Source organism: Dromiciops gliroides, chromosome 3 (genome assembly GCF_019393635.1).
Source record: "Dromiciops gliroides isolate mDroGli1 chromosome 3, mDroGli1.pri, whole genome shotgun sequence".
Classification (NCBI taxonomy): Eukaryota; Metazoa; Chordata; class Mammalia; order Microbiotheria; family Microbiotheriidae; genus Dromiciops; species Dromiciops gliroides.
Genome location: NC_057863.1, coordinates 419,328,809 through 419,355,725, shown reverse-complemented (window position 1 = coordinate 419,355,725; position 26,917 = coordinate 419,328,809). Strand labels below are relative to the sequence as shown.

The 26,917-nt window shown below is 35.6% G+C and overlaps 1 protein-coding gene across 4 annotated transcripts in view; it reads left to right on the top strand.

The window, feature by feature from the left end:
• The window catches only part of PMS1 (PMS1 homolog 1, mismatch repair system component), a 142,586-nt gene that overhangs the window by 35,275 nt on the left and 80,394 nt on the right, over nt 1-26,917 (top strand). For all 4 annotated transcript variants that reach the window (XM_043993294.1, XM_043993293.1, XM_043993295.1 and 1 more), the window contains exon 5: nt 15,947-16,110. In XM_043993294.1, coding sequence (XP_043849229.1) covers nt 15,947-16,110 — 164 coding nt within the window. The remainder of the gene's footprint in view (nt 1-15,946; nt 16,111-26,917) is intronic.

Here is a 26,917-nt window from a genome sequence, read left to right as displayed (position 1 = left end):
CAACACATTTTTCAAAACACACAAGTAAATGCAAAGATGAACTTTGGAGAATTAAAAAAAGAGATTAAACAACAAATTGAATTGATGAATAAAACTAGAAACTTTAATAAATTAATATACTAGAAAAACTGTCAATTAACTTTTTAAAAGATAACCAAATTTAATACTCAAGCTAAAAAGATTAAAGTTCATAATAGATGAAGAGGAAAACCATTAGAAGCTATTTTGTCCAGGTGTATGCCGACAAAAAACAATAACTAAGGGGCAGAGCCAAGATGGCAGAGAGAAGCCAGCAAGTTGCCTGAACTCTCCTGCGCTTCCCTTAAAAAGAACATTAAGCCTCTAAATGGATTCTGAATCTACAGAACCTACAAAAAGACAGAGAGACACAATCTGCCAACTTGAGATAATTTAGAAGACTTCAGGAAAAGGTGGGTCTCACTTGAGTAAAAGGGGAGCTCAGAGCAACTCAGCACAGAGCAGTGCAGCACAGAGGGGGTCTGAGCAAGTCAGCAGGAAGCTCTTGGCCACAGCAGAGCAACTGAAGCCTCTTGATCCGGGCTCAGCAAGCTGATGGCGCAGTGGGCCATTTGTGAGATCTGCCAACACAGGCTGAGAGGGAAGGCTGCCAGCTGGAGGGCCACCTATGGGACAGGCACAATGGGCTGGGCCATCCCAGTGCTTGGAGCAAGCACACGTAAGCCACAGAGGCCTCAGAGTAGAAAACCAGTGACACAGTCCCTATCCCCCAGCACAGGAAGCTTGAAACAGTGACCCTTGTGTCTCAAGAGCAGACCTAAACTTTAAAAAATAAACCACAATATGAGTAGGAAACAGAAAAGGGCTCTTACCATTGAGAGGTTCTGTGTTGACAGGGAAGAGCAAAACACAAACTCAGATGAGGACAATATTCTCAAATTGTGAAGCCTCAAGAGGGAAGATGAATTGGTCCCAAGACCAAAAAGCCTTCTTGGAAGACCTCAAAAAGGATTTTAAAAATCAATTAAGAGAGGTAGAAGAAAAAATGGGGAGAGAAATGAAAGCTACGCAAGAAAATTATGAAAAAAGAATCAACAGCTTGAAAAAGGAAACACAAAGAATCAACAGTTTGGAAAAGGAAGCACAGAGATTGACTGAAGAAGACAATTCCTTAAAAACTCACTTGGTCAAATGCAAAAGGAAGTGCAAAGGCTTACTGAAGAAAACAATGCCTTAAAAATTCTAATTTGTCAGATAGAAGTTAATGACTCCATGAGACACCAGGAATCAGTCAAACAGAATCAAAAGAATGAAAAAAATAGAAGAAAATGTGAAATACCTCATTGGAAAGACAATTGACCTAGAAAATAGGTCCAGGAGAGACAAGTTGAGAATTTTTGGACTACCTGAAAGCCATGATCAGAGAGAAAAAAAAAAAAAAGTCTAGACACCATATTCCAGGAAATTATCAAGGAGAACTGCCCTGATATTGTAGAATCAGAGGATAAAATCTTCATTGAAAGAATCCACTGATCACCTCTTGAAATAGACCCCAAAATGAAAACTACAAGGAATATTCTAGCTAAATTACAGAATTATCAGGTGAAGGAGAAAATACTCCAAGCAGCCAAACAGAAGCAATTTAAATATCATGGAGCCACAGTCAGGATTGCACAAGACCTGGTAGCTTCAGCATTGAAGGATCGCCAGGCTTGGAATATGATATTCTGAAAGGTAAAGGAGCTTGGATTGCAACCAAGAATCAACTACCCAGCAAAACTGTGCATTTTCTTTCAGGGGAAAAGATGGAAATTCAATGAAATAGGGGACTTTCAAGGTTTCCTGATCAAAAGACCAGAATTGAATAGAAAATTTGATCTTAATGTAACAGACTCAAGAGAAGTATAAAAAAGTAAACAGGAAGAATTTATTCAATAAGGTTAAACTGTTTACATCCCTACACAGGAAGATAATACTTATAACTCTTGAGAACTGTATCTCTATTTGGGCAGACAGGAGTATACATAGAGGGTATAAATATAAATTGTCTTTGATGTGATTAAGGGGTGAAAAAAAAGGAGTTATGTGGGGAGAAGAGGAAACGGGAGGTGGAATGGGGTTAATTATATCATATAAAGAGGCACAAAAAACCTATTACAGTAGAGGGAAAGAAGGGAGGCGTGAACATTGTTTCCACCTTACTCTCATCAGATTTGGTTCAGGGAAGGAATAATATATACACTTATTTGGAAAAAAATTTAGCTTATTCTTTAGGGAAGTAAAAGGGGAAAGGGAAACGGGGTCACTGATAGAAGAGAAGGCAAAAGTGGGGAAGAAAAGGGTAAAGAAAAGGGAGGGGGCTGATAAAAGGAAGGGCAGATTGGGGGAGGCAGGTGTCAGAAGCAAAATGCTGGTGAGGAGGAATAGGGTGAAAGAATGGGAAAAAAGTACAAAGTTCGTAAATAGGATGAAGGGAAATAGTAGTAATAACAACTGTGAATGTGAATGGGATGAACTCTGCCATGAAATGGAAGCAAATAGCAGAGTGTATTAAAAACCAGAATCCTACAATATTCTGCTTACAGGAAACACATTTGAAGCAGAGAGATACACACAGAGTAAAGGTAAAAGGTTGGAGCAGATTATATTATGCTTCAGCTGATGTAAAAAAAGCAGGGGTAGCAATCCTTATCTTAGACAAAGCAAAGGCAAAAATAGATCTAATTGAAAGAGAATGGAAGGAAACTACAACTTGCTAAAAGGTACAATAGATAATGAAGTAATATTGATACTAAACACGTATGCACCAAGTAGTATAGCATCCAAATTCTTAGAAGAGAAGTTAAATGAGTTACAAGAGGAAATAGACAGCAAAACTATACTAGTGGGGAATCTGAGTCTTCCCCTCTCAGAATTAGATAAATCTAGCCACAAAATAAATAAGAGAGAAGTTAAAGAGGTGAATAGAATGTTAGAAAAGTTAGATATGATTAATGTCTGGAGAAAACTGAATGGGGATAGAAAGGAATATGCATTTTTCTCAGTGGCACATGGCACATATACAAAAATTGACCATGTATTAGGGCACAAAACCCTCTTAGTCAAATGTAGAAAAGCAGAAATAGTAACTGCATCCTTCTCAGATCATGATGCAAAAAAAATTACATATAATAAAGAGCCATGAAAAGGTAGACTGAAAATAATCTCATCTTAAGGAATGAGTGGGTCAAACAACAAATCATAGAAACCATCAATAACTTTGTCCAAGAGAATGACAATAATGAGAGAACATACCAAAACCTATGGGATGTAGCCAAAGCAGTGCTTAGGGGAAATTTTATATTTGTAAATGCTTACATGAGTAAAAAAGAGAGGGGATCAATGAATTGGGCATGCAACTAAAAAAGCTAGAAAAAGAACAAATTAAAAATCCCCAGCTAAATAGTAAATTAGAAATTCTGAAATTTAAAGGAAAAATTAATAAAATTGAAAGCAAGAAAACTAGAATTAATAAAACCAAGATCTGATTTTATGAAAAAAATAAATAAAATAGATAAACCTTTGGTTAATTTGATTTAAAAAGAAAAGAAAAAACAAAAACAGATTACCAGTATCAAAAATGAAAGGGGTGAATTCACCACCAATGAAGTGGAAATTAAAGGAATAATTAGGAGCTATTTTGCCCAACTGTATGCAAATAAATTTGACAATCTAAATGAAATGGATAAATATTTACAAAAATACAAATTGCTCAGGTTAATTGAAGAGAAAATAAAATCCTTAAATAAGCCCATATTAGAAAAATAAATTGAACAAGCAATTAATGAACTCCCTAAGAAAAAATCTCCAGGGCCAGATGGGTTTGCAAGTGAATTCTACCAAACATTTAAAGAACAATTCTAATACTATACAAATTATTTGGAAAAATAGGTGAAGAAGGAGTCCTACCAAATTCGTTTTGTGATACAAATATGGTGTTGATACCAAAACCAGAATGAGCTAAAACAGAAAGAAAATTATATACCAATTTCCCTAATGAATATTGATGCAAAAATTTTAGCAAGTGATCACTAGGATTACACTATAATCAGGTGATAGTTATAACAGAAATACAGGGTTGGTTCAACATTAAGAAAACTGTCAACATAATCAACTATATCAATAACAAAACTAACCAAAATCATAGGATTATTTCAATAGATGCAGAGAAGAAAGCTTTTGACAAAATACAGCACCCATTACTAATAAAAACACTAGAGAGCATTGGAATAGGTGGAGCTTTCCTTAAAATAATAAGTATGTACCTAAACCCATCAGCAAACATTATATGTCATAGCGCTAAATTAGAGGCATTCCAAATAAGATCAGGGATGAAACAGGGATGTCCATTATCACCTCTATTATTTAATGCTGTACTAGAAATGTTAGCTTTAGTAATAAGAGAAGAAAAAGGAATTAAAGGAATTAGAATAGGCAAGGAGGAAACAAAACTATCACTCTTTGCAGATGATATGATGGTATACTTAGAGAATCGTAGAGAATCAACTAAAGCTACTTGAAACAATGAATAACTTTAGCAAAGTGGCAGGATATAAAATAAATCATCAACATTTCTATACAAGGCCAACAAAGTCCAACAGCAAGACATAGAAAGAGAAATTCCATTTAAAGTAACGGTAGTCAGTATAAAGTACTTGGGAGTCTAATTGACAAGACAACCCCAGGAACTCTATGAGCACAATTACAAAACACTTTTCATACAAATAAAATCAGATCTAAGTAATTGGAAGAATATCAGTTGCTCATAGGCTGACCTAATGTAATAAAAATGACAATTCTACTTAATTTATTTATTCAGTGCCATACCAATCAGACTACCTAAATATTTTATAGAGCTAGAAAAAATAATAACAAAATTCATCTGGAAAAACAAAAGGTGAAGAATATCAAGCAAACTAGTAAAAAAAATGCACAGGAAGGTGGGTTAGCTGTACCAAATCTGAAGCTCTACTATAAAGCCGCAGTCATCAAAACTATTTGGTACTGGGGCAGCTAGATGGCGCAGTGGATAGAGCACCGGCCCTGGATTCAGGAGTACCTGAGTGCAAATCCGGCCTCAGACACTTAACACTTACTAGCTGTGTGACCCTGGGCAAGGCACTTAACCCCAATTGCCCCGCAAAAAAAACCCCAAAAAACAAAAAAAAAAACCAAACTATTTGGTACTGCCTAAGAAATAGAGTGGAGGATTAATGAAATAGGCTAGGCACAGGAGACACAGTAGTAAATTACTTTAGTAATGTACTCTTTGATAAACCCAAAGACTCCAGCTTCTGGGATAGTAACTCAGTATTTGACAAAAACTTCTGGGAAAACTAGAAGATTATATGGCAGAAATTAGGCATAGACCAACATCTTACACGTTATACTAAAATAAGGTCAAAATGGATACATGATTTAGACATAAGAAGTGATACCATAGGTAAATTAGGAGAGGAAGGAATAGTTTATCTCTCAGATTTATGGAGAGAACAGTTTATGACCAAACAAGAGATAGAGAATATTATGAAATGCAAAATGGATGGTTTTGATTATATTCAGTTAAAAAGTTTTTGTATAAACAGAAGCAATGCATCCAAAATTAAAAAGGAGGCAGAAAGCTGGGAAACAATTTTTATAGTAAGTACTTCCGATAAAGGCATCATTTCTAAAATATATCAGGAGTTAAATTAAATTTATAAGAATCCAAGTCATTCCTCAATTGAGAAATGGTCAAAGGATGTGAACAGGCTTTTTTCTGATGAAGAAATCAAAGCTATCTATTGTCATATGAAAAAATGCTCTAAATCACTATTGATTAGAGAAATGCAAATTAAAACAACTCTGAGGTACAACCTGGCACCTATCAGATTGGCTAATATGACAAAAAAGGAAAATAAATATTGGAGAAACTGTGGGAAAATTGGAACATTAATGCATTGTTGGTGAAGCTGTGAACTGATCCAATCATTCTGGAGAGCAATTTGGAACTATGCCCAAAGAGCTGTAAAGCTTTGCGTACCCTTTGACCCAGCAATACCACTATTAGATCTTTTCCCCAAAGAAATCATAAAAAAGAGAAAAGGACCCACATGTACAAAAATATTTATAGCTGCTCTTTTTGTGGTGGCAAGGAATTTGAAATTGGGGGGATGCCTATCAATTGGGAATGGCTGAACAAGTTGTGGTATATGAATGTAATGGAATTCTATTCTGCTGTAAGAAACGATGAGCAGGCAGATTTCAGAGAAACCTGGAAGGACTTACATGAATGGATGCTGAGTGAGATGAACAGAACCAGGAGAACATTGTACACAGTAGCAACAATATTATGTGTTGATCAACTGTGATAGACTTGACTCTTCTCAGCAATACAGTGGTCCAAGATAGTTCCAAAGGACTCAAAATGGAAAATGCTCTCCAAATCCAGAAAAAAAAGAATTGTGAAATCTAGATACAGATTGAACCATACTATTTCTGTTGTTTTTATTTTTCTTCTTAAGGTTTTTTTTTTCCCTTGTGCTCTGATTCTTCTTTCACAGCATAACTAGTGCAGAAATATGTTTAATGTGGTTCTACATATATAACCTATATCAGATTGCTTGCTGTCTTGGGGAGGGAGGGTGAAAAATTTGAAACTAGAAATCTTAGGAAAACAAACGTTGAACACTATATCTACATGTTACTGGAAAATAATTAAATGCTTTTATGATATAAAAAAAACCAATAACTGAAATGGAGGAATATATTTTAAAATATCCTTGTTAATAGAACCAGAATTAGAGAATTTGAATAATCCAATTTCAGTAAAAGAAATTGAACTCCCAAAGAAAAATATCCTGAGGCCTGGATCAATTTACAAATCAATCAAACATTGCTTGAAAATTTAACTTGTACTTCTGATGCCAAGATGACAGAGTGAGTAAACACCCCTCTGGAGCTCTCCCAAATTTCCCCTCCAAACCAACATAAAACTGCCTCTGAATAGTTCCAGGAGCAGGGAAACAGCCTACTAACCTGGCAGAAAAGTTCTGTCTTACCTGGATAGGAGGTAAATGAGGATCAAGAGCAGCAGCATTAGTTTCTGGGCTCACAACAGGGGTCCTGAAGCAGGGCTCTGTGCTTGGGGGCATATCACTAGTAAGGCTCTGCCCTTCTGCAGACTAGCAGCTCCCTAGGCAAGTGAGCAGTCTGGGCAGCATGGTGGGGACCCTCACCAGGCACCCCATGGCTAGCACTGACCACCAGGGAGACTTTAAACTCACTGTTGACAAGCAGTGAGGTCCCGCAAAAGACTAGTCAACTGCAAGTTCCCGTCTGGGAGCTTTCAGCAGAGAGACTCTTTCTGGGGCAAACCAGAAGCCGGAGGTTCCACTTCTCAGCAGATCTACAGCAAAATTACTCATTTGAGGGCCTGCTAATACAAAAACCCTGCTAATAGATCAACCCAGCAGCAGGGCACCACCCCTGGAGCAGACCAGCAACAAGATCACTCCTCTAGGGACAGCCACCAGAAAGACTTTGTTAACTTCTGCAACCTAGCACCAGGAACCCACCCCTGGAGAAGGCTACCCCACACCTGGGAAGGCCAAAGGGAGGACTGACATCCCCCACCCACCCCAGTACAAGTCAGAAGGGAAGCTTACTCTATAGAGAAAACATGCACCTAAGCCCTCAAGCCCAGTGAAAGGCACCAGTAAGACTCAGAGCCTCAGCACAAATACTTGGGACAGTGTAGGAATAGAGCCCACCTCTCATAAAAATGATCAAGGCACAAAAAAGGCACAAAAAAGAGCAAAGATAAAATAAAAATTAAAAAAAGCTTGACTGTTGACAGTTACTACAGTGATAGGGAAAATAAAGGCATAAACATAGAGGAAAGTAGTAACAAATGGCTATAGGTAAAGCTTCAAAGAAAAATGTAAATTGGTCTCAGACCCAAAAAGAATTCATGGAAGAGCTTAAAAAAGATTTTTTTTATTTTTTATTTTTATTTTTTGTGTGGGGGGCAGTTGGGGTTAAGCGACTTGGCCAGGGTCACACAGCTAGTAAGTGTGTCTGAGGCTGGATTTGAACTCAGGTCCTCCTGAATCCAGGGCCGGTGCTTTATCCACTGCGCCACTTAGCTGCCCCTAATTTGCTTTTTAAAATCCTTTTTAGGGGGCAGTTAGGTGGCTCAGTGGATAAAGCACCGGCCCTGGATTCAGGAGGACCTGAGTTCAAATCCAGCCTCAGACACACTTACTAGCTGTGTGACCCTGGCCAAGTCACTTAACCCCAATTACCACACACACACACACACACACACACACACACACAAATTAGAGAAATAGAAGAAAAATTGTGGAAAGAAATAAAAGTAATGCAAGAGAACCACGAAAAAAAAGAAATACAAAAGTTTACTGAGAAAAATAACTCCCTAAAAAATAGATTTAGCCAAATGGAAAAGGAAGTACAAAAGGTCACTGAAGAAAATAATTCTTCAAATATTTAATTTGAACAAATGAAAAGTAGTTACTCTATGAGAAATCAGAAAAGTAAAAAAGAAAAAAAGAAAATGTGAAATTTCTCATTGGAAAAACAATTGACCCAGAAAATAGATCCAGGAGACATAATACAAGAATTATTGGACTATCAGAACACCATTATTGATAACAACACCAAAAGCCTGGAAAATATCTTTCAATAACTTATCAAGGAGGAAGCTAGGTGGCACAGTGGATAAAGCACTGGCCTTGGATTCAGGATGACCTGAGTTCAAATCCAGCCTCAGACACTTAACACTAGATGTGTGACCTTGGGCAAGTCACTTAACCCTCACTGCCCCACAATAAGTTAAAAAAAAAAAAAGAACTTACCAAGGAAAACTGCCCTGACGTATTAGAACCCAAGGGCAAAATAGCAATCGAAAGAATCCACCAATCAATATCTGAAAGAGATCCCAAAATGAAAATTCCCTGGAACATCACAGCCAAATTTCTAAGCTCACAGATTGAAGAAAAAGCATTGCAAGCATCCAAAAAGAAACAATTCAAATACCTTTGGAGCTACAGTCAGAATTATGCAGGATTTGGCTGCTCCACATTAAAGAAATGTAGGGCTTGTGATATGATATACTGGAAGGCAAAGGTGTTAAATTTACAACCTAGAATCACCTCCCCTGCAAAATTGAATATATTCTTTCAGGGGGAGAAATGGACATTTAATGAAATAGAGGACTTTCAAGCATTTCTGATTAAAAGGCCAGAGTTGAATAGGAAATTTGACCTCCAAATACAAGATTCAAGAGAAACATAAAAAGGTTAAAAAGAAACAGGAAAGAAAAACTAAGAAATTCAATAAGGTTAAACTATTTATATTTCTATATAAGATAATATTTATAGTTCTTAACAACTTTATTATAAGAATAATTAGAAGTATATGTAGACAGAGGGTGTGGTTATAAGATGACATTGATAGGATGATGCCCTTAACAAACCCCAAACAAAACAAAACAAAATAAAAGCACAAGAAAGAAATTGCATTGAAGGAGGAGAGGGGAAATTGAATGGGTAAAATTGTCCCCTACCATAAAAAAGAGGCATAAAAGAACTATCATAAAGGAGGGGAAGACAGGGACATTATGGGCAAAGATTATACCTTACTCTCATCAAATCAAAGTTGCCTCAAAGAGGGAATAACAAACACACTCAGTTGGATATAGAATTCTATCTTACTCTAAAAAAGGATGGGGATAATAGAAGGAGCTGATATAAGGGAAGGAGTATTGGAGAAGGCAATGATCATTAGTAAAACACTTATGAGGAGGGAAAGGGTGAAGGGTAAGAGTGGGAGTGATAACAAGATGAAAAATAGCATGGAGAGAAATAGTCTTCATAACTATAAATGTGAATGGGATGAACTCACCCATTAAACACAAGTGGATAGCAGAATAGATTAAAACCCCAAATCCTATAATACGTTGTTTACAAGAAACATTTGAAGTAGAGAGATACGCACAGGATAAACATAAGGGGCTGGAATAGAATCTATTATGCTTCAGCTGAAGCAGAGAAAGCAGGGGTAGCAATCAATTTTTCAGACAAAGCAAAAGCAAAAACAGATCTACTTAAAAGAGATAAAGAAGGAAACGATATCTTGCTGAAAGGTACCATAGACAATCAAGTCATATCAGCACTTAACATATGCACCCAATGGTATAACATCTAAATTTTTGAAGAAGTTGAATGTATTACAGGAGGAAATAGATAATAAAACTATCCTAGTGGGGGATCTTAACCTTCCCCTCTTAGAACTGGATAAATCTAACCAAAAAATAAACAAGAAAGAAGTTAAGGAAATGAATAAAATTCTTGAAAATTTAGATATGATAGATCTCTGGAGAAAATTGAATGGGAATAGAAAGGAATATGCCTTCTCAGCAGTACAGGAGACCTACACAAAAATTGACCATGTATTAGGGCATAAAAACCTTACAACCATACATAGAAAAGCAGAAATAGTAAACACATCCTTTTCTGGTCATAGTGCAATAAAATTATATTTAACAGTGGACAATTGAAAGAATAATTAAAAATCAATTGGAAATTATATAATCTGATCCTACAAAAATAAGTGGGTCAAAGAGTAAACCATAGAAATAATTGATGATTTCATTAAATAATATGACAATGATGAGACAATGTATCAAAATTTATGGGATGTAGCCAAAGCAGTACTTATGGAAAATTTTATATCCCTAACTGCTTAAATCAGTAAAATAGAGAAAAAATAGATCAATGAATTGGGCATGCAATTAAAAAAAAAAACTAGAGAACAAACAAATTAAAAATCTCCAACTAAATATCAAATTGGAAATCAAATCAAAGGAAAGATTAATTAAATTGAAAATAAGAAAACCAATTAGTAAATAAAGCTAGAAGCTGGTTTTATGGGAAAAAAAACCCCAATAAAATAGATAAACCAGTGGTTAATTTGATCAAAAAAAGTTAAGAAAACCAAATTACTCGTATCAAAAATGAAAAGGGTGAACTGCCTGCCAATGAAGAAGAAATTAAGACAATTGTTAGGAACTATTTTGCCCTTTTATATGCCAATAAATTTGACAATCTAAATGAGAAAGGATGAATGTCTACAAAAATATAAATTACCCAGATTAACAGAATAAGAAATAAAACACTTAACCCAATTTTAGAAAAATAAATTGATCAAGTCATCAATGAATTTTCTAAGAAAAAATCCCCAGGACCAGATGGATTCACAAGTGAATTCTACCAAACATTTAAAGAACAATTAATCCCAATACAACATAAATTATTTGAAAAAATTAAGTGAAAAAGGAATCCTACCAAACTCTTTGTGAGACAAACATGGTGCTGATAGCCAAACCAGGAAGAGCCAAAATAAAGAAAGAAAATTATAGACTAATCTCCGTAATGAATATGAATGCAAAAATTTAAATAAAATATTAGTAAAATGATTATAGCAATACATCACAATGATCATACACTTATCTCAGCAGACACAGAAAAGAACTTTGACAAAATATTGTACCTATTCCTATTAAAAAAATTAGAGTATAGGAATAAAAGCAGCTTACCTTAAAATTATAAGTAATATTTATCTAAAACCATCAGCAAGCATTATCTGTAATGGGGATAAGCATGAAGCCTTCCTAGTACAATCAGGGGTGAAATAAGGATGCCCATCATCATCTCTGTTTTTTAATATTATGGTAGAAATGTTAGCTATAGCAATAAGAAAAGAAAAAGAAATTAAAGTAATTAGAATAGGTAATGAGGAAACAAAATTATCTTTGCAGATGATATGATGTGATATTTAGAGAATCAAATAAAAAGCTACTTGAAATTATTAACAACTTTAGCAAAATTGCAGAATACATAATAAACCCATATAAATCTTCGGCATTTCTGTATATTGCTAACAAAGTCCAGCAACAACATATAGAAAGAGAAATTCCATTTAAAATAACTGGCCAATATAAAATACTTGAGAGTCTACCTGCCAAGACAAACCCAGGAACTATATGATCAGAACTACAAAACACTTCACACAAATAAAGTCAGGTCTAAAAAATTGGAAAAATACGAATTGTTCATGGGTAGGCAGAGCCAATATAATAAAAATTACAATCCTGCCTAAGTTAATTTACTTATTTAGTGCTATCAAAACTATCAAAAATGTTTTATAGATCTAGAAAACAATAGTGACAAAATTATCTGGAAAAACAAAAGTTCAAGGACATCATGGGAATCAGTGAAAAAAAAAATATGAAAGAAGGTAGTCTAGCAGTACCAGATCTCAAACTGTATTATAAAGCTGTAATTATCAAAGCAATCTGGTACTGGCTAAGAAATAGAGAAGTGGATCAGTGGAGTCGGATACAAATTACAGTATAATAAACGACTATAGTAATCTAGTATATGGTAAACCCAAAGATTCAAGCTTTTGGAACGAAACTCATTCTTTACAAAAACTGCTCAGAAACTATAAAACAGTATGGCAGAAACTAGGTATAGACCAACATCTCACACCGTAAACTAAAATAGGGTCAAAATGGTGGTGGTGGTGGGGATAAGCAAATTAAGAGAGCATGGAGTCATTTATCTGTCAAATTTCTGGGTAGAGGAAGAATTTAGGAATAAAGAAGATGTAGAAAGCAAAACAATTTTTTGTTTTTTGGTTTTGGGCATGGCAATGAGGGTTAAATGACTTGCCCAGGGTCACACAGCAAGTGTCAAGTGTCTGAGGCCGGATTTGAACTCAGGTCCTTCTGAATCCAGGGCTGGTGCTTTATCCACTGTGCTACCTAGCTGCCCCAGCAAAACAAAATGTAAAATAGATAATTTTGATTATGTAAAATTTAAAAGTTTTTCCACAAGCAAAACTAATGTAACCAAGATTACAAGAAGAGCAGAAAACTGGGAAAGAATTTTTGAAACAATTATCTCTAATAAAGGCCTCATTTCTTAATTATATAGAGATTCGAGTAAAATGTATAAAAAATATATGTCATTCCCCAGTTGATAAATGGTCAAAGGACATGAACAGGCAGTTTTCAGACAAAAAAATTAAAGCTATCTATGATCATTTGAAAAAATGCTCTAGATCAGTATTGATCAGAGAAATGCAAATTAAAACAACTCTAAAGTATCACCTCAGACATATCAGCATATACAGCACCCATTTATGTTTTAAAAGCATAGGACTAAGTAGACTTTTCTCTAACGTGGTTAATAATATCTGTTTAAAACTGAGCTAGCATTCTCAGTATTGGAAACATGCTAGATTCCTTTCTAATAATGTCTAGGGTAAAATATCGTTACCACTTATTTAATATAATTCCAGAAATGCTGACTATTGCAATAGGACCCTCCTCCCCCAAAGGGAAAAAAAAAGATACTCTGGAGATATTAATAGGCAAAGAGAAAACAGTTACTTTTTTTTTCTGGTACTATGTTGGTTCACTTAGAAAATTCTGGAGATGCAACCAAAAATCGAAACCAAACTCAACTAAGCAGCAGTATATAAAGTTAAGTCTGCAGAAATCCTCAGCCTCTCTCTATATTACTGAGAAGGAAGAGATAGTGAAAAGAAAGTCAGTTCAGAATAACTAGAGAATGTATAAAATATCTAGGAGTATACCTAATGAATATAGGAATTAGATGAATACAATGACAAAACACTAGAAATAAAGATAGACTAAAGTATTATAGAGTAATTAATTGCTCGTGGTTAGCTTATGCTATTATAATAAAAATGGTAATACTTCCTAAATTGATTTACAGAATAAATGCCATACCAATCAGACAACCAAGGGGTTACTTTATAGCACTAGACAAAAATAACAAAATTCATTTGGATGAATAAATGGTCAAGAATCCCAAGAGAAATACTATTTTTACTTTTAAGTTGGAAAAGTATCTAGTTGTAGTAACAGGTCTAAAACTATAAGGCAGTAGCCATCAAGAAACTGTTACTGCTTAAAAATAAAAGTTGATCAGTAGGGGCAGCTAGGTGGCACAGTGGATAGAGCACCAGCCCTGGAGTCAGGAGTACCTGAGTTCAAATCCGGCCTCAGACACTTAACACTTGCTGGCTGTGTGACCCTGGGCAAGTCACTTAACCCCAATTGCCTCACTAAAAAAAAAAAAAAGTTGATCAGTAGAACAGATTAGGTCAATAAGATCCAGGAGGAGTCCTATATAGTAGTATAGTATTCAACAAACTGTAGGACACCAACTCTTTGAGTAAGGGCTCCCTAGTTAGCAGTTCTAAACTGTTAGAAGTGTGGTCTGAGGATCCTGAAAGTGTTTTGGTGAGGTTCAAATTATTTTTCATAATAATAGTTTTAATTTCCAAAACTGTGAATATCAATAGATAAAAGCTTTTTGAGGGTCTTCAATTTTTAAGAGTGTAAAGGCGTTCTGAGACCAAACACTGAAAAAAACTGGAAAGCAATCTGGTAAAAATCATTAGAGCAACATCTTGTAACATGCTACAACAAGGTCCAAATAGATACAAAAACATAAAATATACAAGCCATTTCATAAACATGTTGAAGGAGATAGCTTTCAACAGTTATGGTTAAAAGTATTGAGTATGCTTTGGTAAATTGAGCTCCCAAATATTTTATTCATTTTGTAGTTTTTTTTAAGCTTTTTCTTTTTTTTAATTTAGATTTTTATTTTTTCCAAATTACATGTAAAAACAAATTTTGACATCGATTTTTTTAAAACTTAGTGTTATTTTGTAGTAATTTAAAATGGAATTTCTTTTTATATTATTGCCTCTGGATTGTGCTACTGTATAATAATTCTGTGAATTTTTTGTGGATTATTTTGTAGTCTGTAACTTTGCTAAGATAATTGTCTCAATTAGTTTTTATGCTGATTCCCTAGAATTTTCTAAGTAAAATATCTTATTAATAATTAGGGATAGTTTTGTCTTTCATATTCTCTTCTTGATATTTAATAGCATTTCTCAAATTCTATAAAATAATAGTGGGGGAAGGTACATCCTTACTTTAATCTTGTATTTGTTGGGAAAGTATATATTCCTAAACTTTTTGTGTGTCATTAACCATTTTAACAGTATGATGAAGTCTTAGAATTCTGCTGTAAATCCATTAGGAGCAGGAGGTTTGTGGGACTTTTAAATTTGTTTTCTTAATTCCTTTGCAACTGGTTATATTACCATTCCTAAGATTGGATTTTTTTAGGTTCTTTACCTCGTGTTTTGTTATTTGGGTTATTTTTGGTATAATCTATTTCTCTTCTATTCAGATTTGAGGGAGGGGTATATATAATTGTATAATGGATTCCAGTCTTTCTTTTTACATCTTCTGGTTTAATTGTGATTTTACTTTTTTCATGTTTTATTTCATTGATTTGTTTTTCTCCCTTCTTTTTAATGAGGTTGGGTAAAAGTTATTCAGTTTTGCTAGTCTTTTAAAAAAACTAACTTTTAGTTTTGTTTATCAGCTTTGTAGTTTTTTTGCTTTCCAGTTGAATTGCTTCTCCACTGATTTTCAAGATGTTTGCTTTTTTATTTATCTTGGGTTTATTTCTTGATGAATATTACTTTCTTTTTCCATTTTGATAATGTTTGTTTTTAGGGATAAAACTTTTTTCTGAGTACTACTTTAGCTTTATGCCAGAAATTTTGGCATGTTCTTTCACCATTATGATTGTCTCTCAGTTATTGTTATGATTTGTTCTTTTTGCTTTTTAGAGTTTCATTATTAAATCTCCAGATTTAATTTAAATCTCTAGAGATCTGGCCTAGGGGAAATCTTAAGGTTACTTGTTTTGTGAAATTGTTTTTTTCACTGGAATGTAGTTAAAATTTGCCTTTTGTTAGCACTGGTTTTGGGGAGAGTTGATATCTTTTTTAATTTTGCTTATAGGTACAACTGTAACTGCATTGAAACTATTTAAGAATCTTCCTGTAAGAAAACAATTTTACTCAACAGCTAAAAAATGTAAGGATGAATTAAAAAAAATCCAAGACCTCCTTATAGCCTATGGCATTCTCAAACCTGAATTAAGGATTATTTTTACACATAACAAGGTAAGACTGATTTTTTGTAAAATAACTTATGAATGTGATTTTTAAAAGCGAAAGGCTGTACAGTTCATCATTTATGCCCAAATTTCATTTTTCCCTAGGAAAATCAATAATAGAATTTTTAAAAATTGTGTTTAGTCTTTCAGGGGACAGTGGCAAGGGAAAAAAAGAGCACAGCTTACTAGGCGTTTTTATAACATGTACATAAACATGTGAATGCAAAATAAATTGAGGAAGGACAATATAATTTGGATGACAAGAGGTCAGGGAGGGCTTCACTGAGGAAATGGTGACTGAGCTAATAATTTAACCTGTAGAAGCTGATCAATCTTCAAGCATTTTTTAAGCTTCTAATGTGAACTAGGCACTGTCCCTTTCCCCCAAAAGTTTAGATTCTGTTAGGGGAGACAACACATACATATGAAAGTATATATAAAATACATACAAAATAATTGAAAGGAGTGGCATGAAAAGCTAAGGGATAGGGAAAGACTTCATATGTCACTTGAACTAAGTTTTGAAGGAAACTAAGTGTTCTGTGAGATAGATGCGAGGAGAGAATACATTCCAAGAATGGGGGATAGTCATAGTGAAAGGAGATGTACTGTTATATGTGAGGAGCAAAGATAATGCCAATTTTGCTAAATCATAGAGTTTGTTAACAAGAGTAATGTATAATAAGATTGGAAAGGTAAGTTCAGGCCAGATTGTGAAAGATTTTAAATACCAAGCAGAGTAGTTTGATTTGATCCTAAAAGTAAGAGGGAACTCTACTAGAATATATTGAGTAGAAGAGTGACATAGTCAAATGCGTACATTAAGAATATCATTTTACCAGATACATAGTGGGTAGCTTGGAGAAAGGAGAGACTCAAGTCCTGGAGTCAGTCCTGATGGACTCTCAAACCTCTCTTAAACAGAAATTATGCACCAAAGTAGCTTGAGTTGTTTTCATGGTCTAGGACACCCAGAATCCAAAAGAAAATGTAAACAAACGAATAAAAAAACCAAACCTAGAAACTCATGCTTAGTGATTTTGAGCTTATTTAGCACCCATTCCTCTCCTATGCCATCAGCAGCAAGACCCCTACTAGTAGAACATGACACAGGCTTACATCAGAATTCACCACTGAACTGTGTTCTCCTTTCTCTCTTTCCATTGCTGTACAGACCCCCAGTCTCAGGCTCAACAGTCAGGTTGGCCACAGCCCTTCAGGAGTAAAAATCTGCTGGTGGCTGAAACCTGGAAATACCAGTTCTGGAAAGCTCAGAAGTTCTAGTGTCAGGAAAAGCAGGATCTGAACTGCTGGTACTGAGACAGAACTAAGGAATCAAGGGATTGAGACAGATCATCAGGACAGGGCACTATGCTTTTGGGGGATTGTACAGCATTCCATCAAACCTAAGGGAAGAGCACAGCATCCATGTCAGACCAATTCTGACAGCCTAAAAGTTAGGACAAAAATCTAGACTGATGAACCATAAATTGTCCAATGTAAGGAGAAGGTGAAATGCTTTGAGATCCAAAGAAACCACAATTAGAAAGGAAGGGGTTAGAAAAGAAGGAGTTAGGAAAGCAAGGAGAAAAAAAGAACTGAAAGTACCAAAAATTCCAGGAAGAAGACTTGCAAAGACCTCAAATATAAATAGATAAATCAACAGGAAAAAGTAGTAACAGAAGGAAATATGGCATTTGAGGAGCATGTTGACTCAAACACATTGTTTCTGAGTGATTTGAAAGGGAAATAAGAATTATGGGAGCAGAATTGGTTGGTATGCTGCACAGCAAAAATAATTACCAAAATAGAAAAATGAATCTTAAATGGCAAGCTTTACCAAGGAAACATAAGAGAAAACAATAGATTAGGAATACAAAAACCCAAAATACAAGGTGATCTAGAAGAACAGAAGGAAACAACAAAAATGCCAAAAGAAAATGTGCTCATTATAAGCAGAATATATGTTTCTAAAAGACAGGTTGCATAAGGATCATAGTTCTCACAGAAGAACAGAACAGGACCAAAAAAATACCATAATAAAGGAAATAATAGAGGAGAACAATCTAGGACTTCTGAACATAAAAAATGAAATTCCAATAGAATTCACATATTGTCACCAGAAAAAAAAAAGAAAAAGAAAAAACCAAGACTGCAAACTGAGACACATGGTTAAATGTTAACAATTCAGTTTGGAAAGAAGTTCTGTAAGCCATCAAAAGAAAGACCTTCAAATACAAAGGGAAGGACATTTGCTTATTTCAAGAGTATTCTGGATTTGCTAGAAAAAGGGGGAGGGAAACAATAATATGTACTGAAGAGCTTTGGAAGTCAGGATACAGCCCAAAGTGACTTATCCTGCAAATCTGGGCTTAACCATATAGAACAAAAGATGCATGTTCAGTAATAAGGAAGAGTTTAAAATATTTTTAGGAAGAAAAAACAGAACTGAGGAGATTATTTGCTTCTTGAACATGCCAAACAACAGAAATGCAGAGGATTGAATAAATGCAGAAAGTAACAGCAACATAGTAACAACAGAAAGACCAGTAAGAGTAAGTTAAGTGTATACAAAGAGGCAGGCTGTGAAGATATTGTAAAGTGAAGAGGCAGACCTGCATTATGGGTAGAATCTGACCATACCCTGGATACCAGCGAATGCTTCTTTTGTAGGACTGCATTACAACATGGGAGGGTACATGAAAGAAGAGGACAGGAGAAAGGGAATAAAGAGTAGTGAATGATACACGGAGATCAAATCAAGAACTAGCAATGAGGTGACCACTATGGTCTCAGAAAGAAAAGCACCTGCAGGGGAATGGGTGAGGAGGAAGGGGAAAACATTGAAGAGGGGAAGAAAGAAAGGGGTCCTTACTTTGGAATGAAAGGGGTTCCATTGGTGATTATTCCTGTGGGTCAGGTGTGTTAAGGGCTAAAATTCAAGCTAAACTGTCTAAAATATCTAATGAGTGGTTGCCAATAAATTATAAGCTTTAGCAAGAGTTAGACTTTTAAGCATTTATTAAGGAGAATAAGAATTTGGTAAAGAGAAAGAAAGGCCTAGATTCCTATCTATTAAAGGGAGAGCACATTTCTAGCTCCGCTCTCCACCAGAGTCCAAAGGAAAGAGCGCAAGACAGAGCGCTAGTCCCTTCCTTCTTCCTCTCACTAGCCAACGTCACTTCCTGATGCCAAAGAAAAGACTCCTGGTCTTGCCCTCAAAGACCTTCGCTTCATGGGCGGAACTCTTCTACAGTAAGTCTCCAGCAGGTGGCGTCATTCCAATCGTTACAACTGGATGAGATCTGGGAAATTTGGTGCCTTGAAAGGTCTTCCTGTCCTGGCACAGGGGATTTGTAACCCTTGGGACAACTTACACGTAGAGGAGGAGGAAAGCATTGACACAGGGAGATTTCCAGGCAAATATAGCAGAAAAATATCAATAAGAGATGGTATAGATCAGGTGATGGAGGCATGAATTGTGTGGGGGTGGTCACCTACCATGGAACATTCTACTCTCTTAGTCCTGCAATAATTGGCATTGTTTTCAGAGAAAGGCACAATGGGAAAAAGAAATTGATGGGGTTATTTTTACAAAAAGTGCCTAGAAGGCAGATCCTAGAAGGGATACCTTGGAAACTTTGATTGTATGAAGAATATAGAGAAAAGAGAGAGACCAGGTTATAGGGGTCATGAATCAGAAAATGAGAGTATAAACAGAAAGAGAAGATAATGGAGTTAAGAAATTTTTTTGGAAAGGAGCACAAAAATATGAAATAAAACAAACTAATGAATGAGACTAGCTGATAGGGAATCTGTGTGACTGGGAGGAAAAATGAAGAGAAAGAAATACATAACTAGATAAAAGCAGGAGAGAGGAACTAATAAATAAAACCCTAAAAGGAAAGGGGTATCAGATGAAAAGAAGGGAGTAGAGATGAGGGGAAGAGAGCCAGAATAAACAGAACAACAACAACAACAGTAACAACAAAAAGAATAAAGGAGCTGCATTTCTCTCTCTACCACGTGGAATTTTTACAAAAATTGAAAATGTGCTAAGGCAGAGAGATTCCAAAGAAATGGAAAAAGGTAAAAATGTTTGCTATATCTTTTGCATTCATAATGCAATAAGAACAGAAGTTGGTCCCAAGACTACACCCCCTCCCCCAAAATGATACAGACTCAATTGGAGACTTAACAGTGAAACCTTAAATGAGTGGATCAAAGAACAATTCATATAAACAAAAACTAAAAAAAAATTTTAATGATGAAGCAACATACTAAATTTTGGGGATGCAACTAAAATAGTCCTCAGAGCATTATATTCTTAAAATCATATATTAAGAAAATAGAAAAAGGGTATGCTGAACTCAAAACTAAATAGAAATGTATATTATTAAAAAATAAAAAAATAAAATGAAGGAAAAAATAGAAAAAGGAGAATAATGAATTAAATATGCATTTTAAAATAGGAAATAAGCAAATCTAAAGTAAACACAAAAGAACAGATTAAAATGAGGGAAAATAGAAAAATTAGAATCAAAAAAGACCAGTGCTCTTTCTTTGCAAAGATTAATAAAATTGATAAACCCTTAGCTAATCTGATTTTTAAAAAGGTCAGAAAATCAATAAAATAGCATGTAAGCAAGGTGAAATCACAGCAAAAGAAATAAAAAGAATATAACATATTATGTACAGCTGTAAATACTAACAAAACTGACAACATGAAGGAAAGAGGAATACCTTCAAAAATACAAAACACTGAAACTGTCAGAAAACCAGAAAGATCTTAAATAATCCATTCTTAGAAAAGAAAATAGATATATAACTACAAAAGAACTGCCAAAGAAAAAAAACTGTTGGACCTGATTGGATTCAAAGGAGAATTCTGTCAAACTTTTAAAGAACAGTTAGTATTCATACTTCCTAAATTATTCTTAAAAATTGAAAAAGAAAAAACTCAATCTTTTTTATGAGGCAAATATTTTTCAAATACCTAAACTGGGGAAAGATAAAGCACAGAAAGAACAGTGTAGGCCAATATCATTAATGAACATAAAAGATTATAGTGATTTATCCAAGAATTCATTCATTATAGTCAAATGAGGTTTGTACTAGGGATGTAAGGATGGTTTAGGTGATAAAACCTGAATTAGGATAGTTGCCATGTGAGTAGAGAGAAGGGGACTAAAACACAAACCTTATTTTTTCTTCAGTGTTTTCTCCAGTATAGCATACTGCCTCTTGACTGTTGAGATCGTAAAACATGAGTATGAACTATGAGTAAATTCTGCAGTCTTTGACATTCATTATCTTTATTTTTATCAGAGAGGTAAATGAAATAAGCTTGAAGTTGCCTTTCTACTCACTATTCAGTGATTCTTTAAAATACTGGTGACTAGAGATACATCTTGCTATTATAAATAACCTTAAGACATCTTGATTGAGTATAATCAGTAATTAAAATTTTAGTGTCAAAAAGGGAAGCCGAGAAAATGGATTAAGCACAATAAAAATCTAGTCAGTAATGTAAAATGAAAGAAAAAGTGTCATAAGAATGGAATTCATACATAGGTAGAATAATAATAAAATCCAATTTATGGAATAATTTAAGTGTTATGAAGTGTTTTCCATTCTATAGCTTTATGAACTAAGTAGTACAAAACTAAAAGGGAGAAGACTATCATTAAAGGAAGCTCTAATTTGTAATTAGGAATAAGAAAGAGTTAGTTAAACAGAAAAAAAGATGACCCAAGATTAATTCCTTCTCTCTTAAAGACAAAAGTGACAATGTTCAAGGAATATTTATATGATTTAGAACTCTTCTGTATCTGGTATTCACTGACAGGAAGTATATTTCTGCGAGAACATTTTGTTAAGCTTAAAACCACACCAGTAAAATTATTTAAAAAGCAGAGTAGATATTGTAATCTACTCCAAGCATATGGCAATGTCAGTGAATAACCATTTATTAAACATCTACTGTGAGGCTGGCACTGTGCTAGCAATTAGGGATACTGGTACAAAATTGAAACATTCCCTGCCTTTGTATTCTAAGTATAATATGAACTTTAAAATTGGAAAGAAACTTTCTGACACTACCAGGCCACATTATTTTGTAATAATCTAAACTTATTTTCATAACATTTGAATGAATCTAAGATCTTGTTGATGTGGGTACTTCCTCCAGTGTTACAGGTCCTGTTCCATCCATGCCTTCTCATATTGTATGATTATTATTAACATCCTCTTGTAAATCCTTCACAATAGTCCTACCCAACATGCCAGGGGTGTTTTCTATCAATCAATCCAATAAACATTAAGTGCCTACTGTGTGCCAGACACTGTGCTAAGTACTAGGAATACAGAAAGAGACAAAAGGCAGTCCTTGCCCTCAGGAGTTTATAGTCTGATGGGGAAGACAACATACACATAAATATATACAAAAAATGCTTTGTACAGGATAAATGGGAAATAATTAACAAAAGGAAGGAACTGAAATTAAGAGGGATTGGGTAAAATATCCTATAGAAAGTAGGATTTTAGTTGGGACTTTAAGGAATCCAGGGAGGTCAGTAAATAGAGTGGAGGAGAGAGAGCATTCCAGGAAAGGGGGACAACCAGAAAAAATGCCCAGAACCAAAAGATAAAATGCCAGGTCCATGCAGTAGCCAGTAGGCCAGTGTCACTGGATTGAAGAGTATGTGTTGGGAAGTAAAAAAATCATAGTAGGGAGTAAGATCAGGGTTTTTGTAAAGCAAAAAGAGGATGAAGTGAAGAGCCAATAGATTATGGTTGGATATGGGGATTTCAGAATTAATTTTTTTTTGTTTGTTTATTGTTTTGAGTTCCAATTTTTATCCCTCTTTCCCCCCTCCTCCCCTGAGGTGGAAAACAATGAAATATGGGTTATACAAGTATGATTATGTAAAACATTACCATATTTGGCATTTTCTATAAGAAAACTTGATTGAAAGAAAAAAAGTGAAATAATGACAAATAGCATGCTTCAGTCTGTTCCATCAATATCAGTTCTTTCTTTGGAGGTGGATAGTATGGTTCATCAGTAGTCCTTTGGGATTGTCTTGGATCATTGTATTGTTGAGAACAATCAAGTCATTCACAGTTCTTCATCAAACAATTTTACTGTCTCTGTGTAGAATGTTCTCTTGGTTCTGCTCACTTCACATCATTTCATATGTGACTTTCCAGGCCTTTCTGAAGTCATCCGGATTTCAGAATTCTTGAATGTAGAGGTGGTACATTTGTGAATGTTGGCAAGATCATGGGTATGATCATCTTTTGATTATATGGCGGTCATCAGGTCACCTAAGTGGATTGATGCTGAGTGAAATGAGCAGAACTAGGAGAACACTGTACATGGTAACAGCAACATTGTGTGATGATTAACTGTGATAGATGTAGCTCTTCACAGCAGTGCACTGATCTGAGACAGTTCCAAAGAACTCATGATTGAAAATGTTTTCTATGTCCATAAAAAAAGAACTGTGAATTCAGTCTGCATTTCTTTTTTGAGGTTTTTCCTTGTGCTCTGATTCTTCTTTCACAACATAACTAATGCAGAAATATGTTTAATGTGATTGTACATATATAACCTGTATCACATTGCTTTCTGTCTTGGGGAGGGGGAACTGAAGGGAGGGAGGGAGAAAAATTTGGAACTAAGAATCTTATGAAAGCAAATGTTGAAAACTATCTTTACATGTAACTGGAAAATAATAAAATAATTTTAGGATTAAAAAATATTGATTATATGATAGATAAGAATTGGCATGAACCTCAAAGGAAGAAAGGTTACTGAGTGATGGAGGAAAAAGAAGAACCTTGGAGTGACAGTGAGGAACAAGGAGTATTCCAACTCCCCCTACTTTGACCAGTGAACCAAGGAGAATGAGTGAAGGTATATAGCCATTGCTGGAAGTGGTATCCAGGAAGACTGTGTCTTCAGGAAAAAAATAGGTTTCAGTAAGAGCTAATAAATGGAAGCAGTGGGAGATCAAAAAATTTAAGATGAAGGGAAGTTTGTTTCTGTGGAACAGATATTCCAGAGGACACAGTGGAATGGCTAGGTGGATTAGCAAAATACTTTGGGGTGGGAGAGTTGAGGGGAATGGGAATCAGGAATCAGGGGAGAGGGGTGGGAAATGGGCTTTGGATGATGGTCTGTAGACGTTCAGTCATTGGAATGTGAAGGGAATGACCAGGCATGATAATGTTCATCATTGAGTGGAGTCTGCCACTCCTCTATCCTCAGAGGACAGGCAGAGCAGGAAATGGTAGATGTGAAGTCAAAGGGAAGATTGTTCTTCTTTGCAATGGTCATTCTCCACATCCCATTTGGGAAATTGGGCTGGCAGCAGGAAGTGGAAAATTCTTTCTGCTGGCATGGATAAAGTGATTGCTTTGAGGGAGATGAAAGATGCCTGCCCCTGCCCCTGCCCCAAGAAGCCTTTTCTCAGGGGACATGCTATATCCAGCAGGAGATGGAAGGCTCAAGGTACTAGTAATCATGCAATCTGGTCTTCTCGCCTCATATGGCTGGCTATGAGGTGGCAGCAGGAAGTGGTGAACTTACTGCACAGAAGGAAGACTTCCAGCTTAACCTTAGCAGCCCTTCCTTAGGGAACATGATTGTGTCCCTCAAGACGTCTTGGCATTACATAAATGGTAATGAAGTGTACAGACTGTTCATCAATTATTCTTTTGCTATATGACTAGTCTGTTTCCTTTTTTTGGTTATATCTTTGATATAATTTTTTTTCTGCTCCTTGGACACAACTGAAACAACTTAACAATGATAACATGCCCAATTCTTCATTAGTGATATTGTACAGCTTGCTCACCTACTTTGTGCTTCTCTGTTTCTCTTTTGGTGATGTGCAGTTTGAAATCTTAAGAGACTATGGTGTTCTGAAGGGGCGGAGCCAAGATGGCAGAGAAAAGACATTAAACACTCAGAGCTCCTGACAAAATTACTCCAAAAAACAGCCATAAGACAACCCCTCAAGCAGCAGAACCCACAAAAAGAGGGGCTGAGATTATCTTCCAGCCAAAGACAGCTTAGTAGGGACCTGTGCTGGGCTGGGAGCAGAATCTAACCCTGCGATAGTGCCAACACAGATCCAGCCCCAAGCAGGCTGCTCCAGAGAACCTTACCCCTGAGCCTCCAAATCAGCTACAGTGGAACTAAGCTTAAGGTCAGGTGAGAGGACTCAATGGCTAGCCAGGGGGAAAAATACAGGGTTGTCTGTGGGATCTAAGAAGGAATTCAGCTGTCCCACCCCAGCAGGGAACCAGGAAGAAATCTTGAGCAGCCAGAGGCCCAGGTCAGAGAGGGTAGCAGGCTCAACAGAGCTAACAACCACAGCACACAAACATTTGCTGTCTGGTTAATTAGCAAGTTGGCTTGAGGTTATCTTCAGAGCAAAGAACAGGCCAGGCAAGTGAAAAACCTGCCCTTCCTTAAACAAAACACCTGGGACCCTCTGAAGCCTGGGACAGGCTAACTTGGAAGTAGGGCCCCACTGTAAGAGGGAGTTAAAAGTCAAGTAAAAGATGGGCAAGATGAGCAAGCAGAGAAAGTTGAGAACCATTGAAAGTTTCTTTAGCAACAAGGAAGATTGAAGTGCACCCTCAGAAGAAGATAGCAATGCCAGGGCCTCTACATCCAAAGCTTCCAAGAAAAATTTGAATTGGTCTCAGGCTACAGAGGTGCTCAAAAAGGACTTTGAAGACAAAGTAAGAGAGGGAGAAGAAAAAATGGAAAGAAAAATGACAATGATGTAGGAAAGTCATGAGAAAAAAATCAGCAGCTTGAAAAGCCATATGGAAAAGGGGATACAAAAACTCTCTGAAGAAAATAATTGCCTAAGAATTAGGATTGAACAAATGGAAGCTAGTGACTTTGTGAGAAACCAAGATATAGTAAAGCAAACCCAAATGAATAAAAAAGTAGAGGGCAATATGAAATATCTCCTTGGAAAAACAGCTGACCTGGAAAATAGAACCAGGAGAGATACTTTGAAAATCACTGGACTACCTGAAAACCAAGACCAAAATAAGAGTTTAGACAGCATCTTCCAAGAGATTGTCAGCGAAAATTGTCCTGATATTCTAGAAGTAGAAGGCAAAATAGAAATGGAAAGAATCCACAGATCACCTCCTGAAAGATCCCAAAAAAGAAAATTTACAGGAATCTGCCAAATTCCAGAGCTCCCAGGTCAAGGAGAAAATATTGCAAGCAGCCAGAAAGAAGCAATTAAAATACTGTGGAGCCACAGTCAGGATAGCACAGGATCTAGCAGCATCCACATTAAAGGATTGGAGGGCATGGAATATGATATTCTGGAGGGCAAAGGAATTGGGATTATAACCAAAAATTACCTACCCAGCAAAACTGAGTATAATCTTTCAGGGGGAAAAATGCGACTTCAGTGAAAAAGAGGACTTTCAGGTATTTGTTATGAAAAGACTTGAACTGAATAGAAAATTTCAATTTCTTTCAAATGCAAGATCCTAGAGAAGCATAGAAGGATAAACAGTAAAAAGAAATCATAAGAGATGTTAAAAGGTTAAACTGTTTACATTACTACATGGGAAGAAGACATGTCTAAGTCATAAGAGCTTTCTGAGTATTAGGGCAGATGATAGGAATAAATTTAAACAGAGGGTACAGGTAGGAATTGATTATGAAGGGATGATATCTGAAAGCATTTGTTTTTTATCATTTTTTGGCAGGGGGCGGGGCAGGGTTGGAATTGGTGAGTGTCGTATGTCTGAGGCTGGATTTGGGC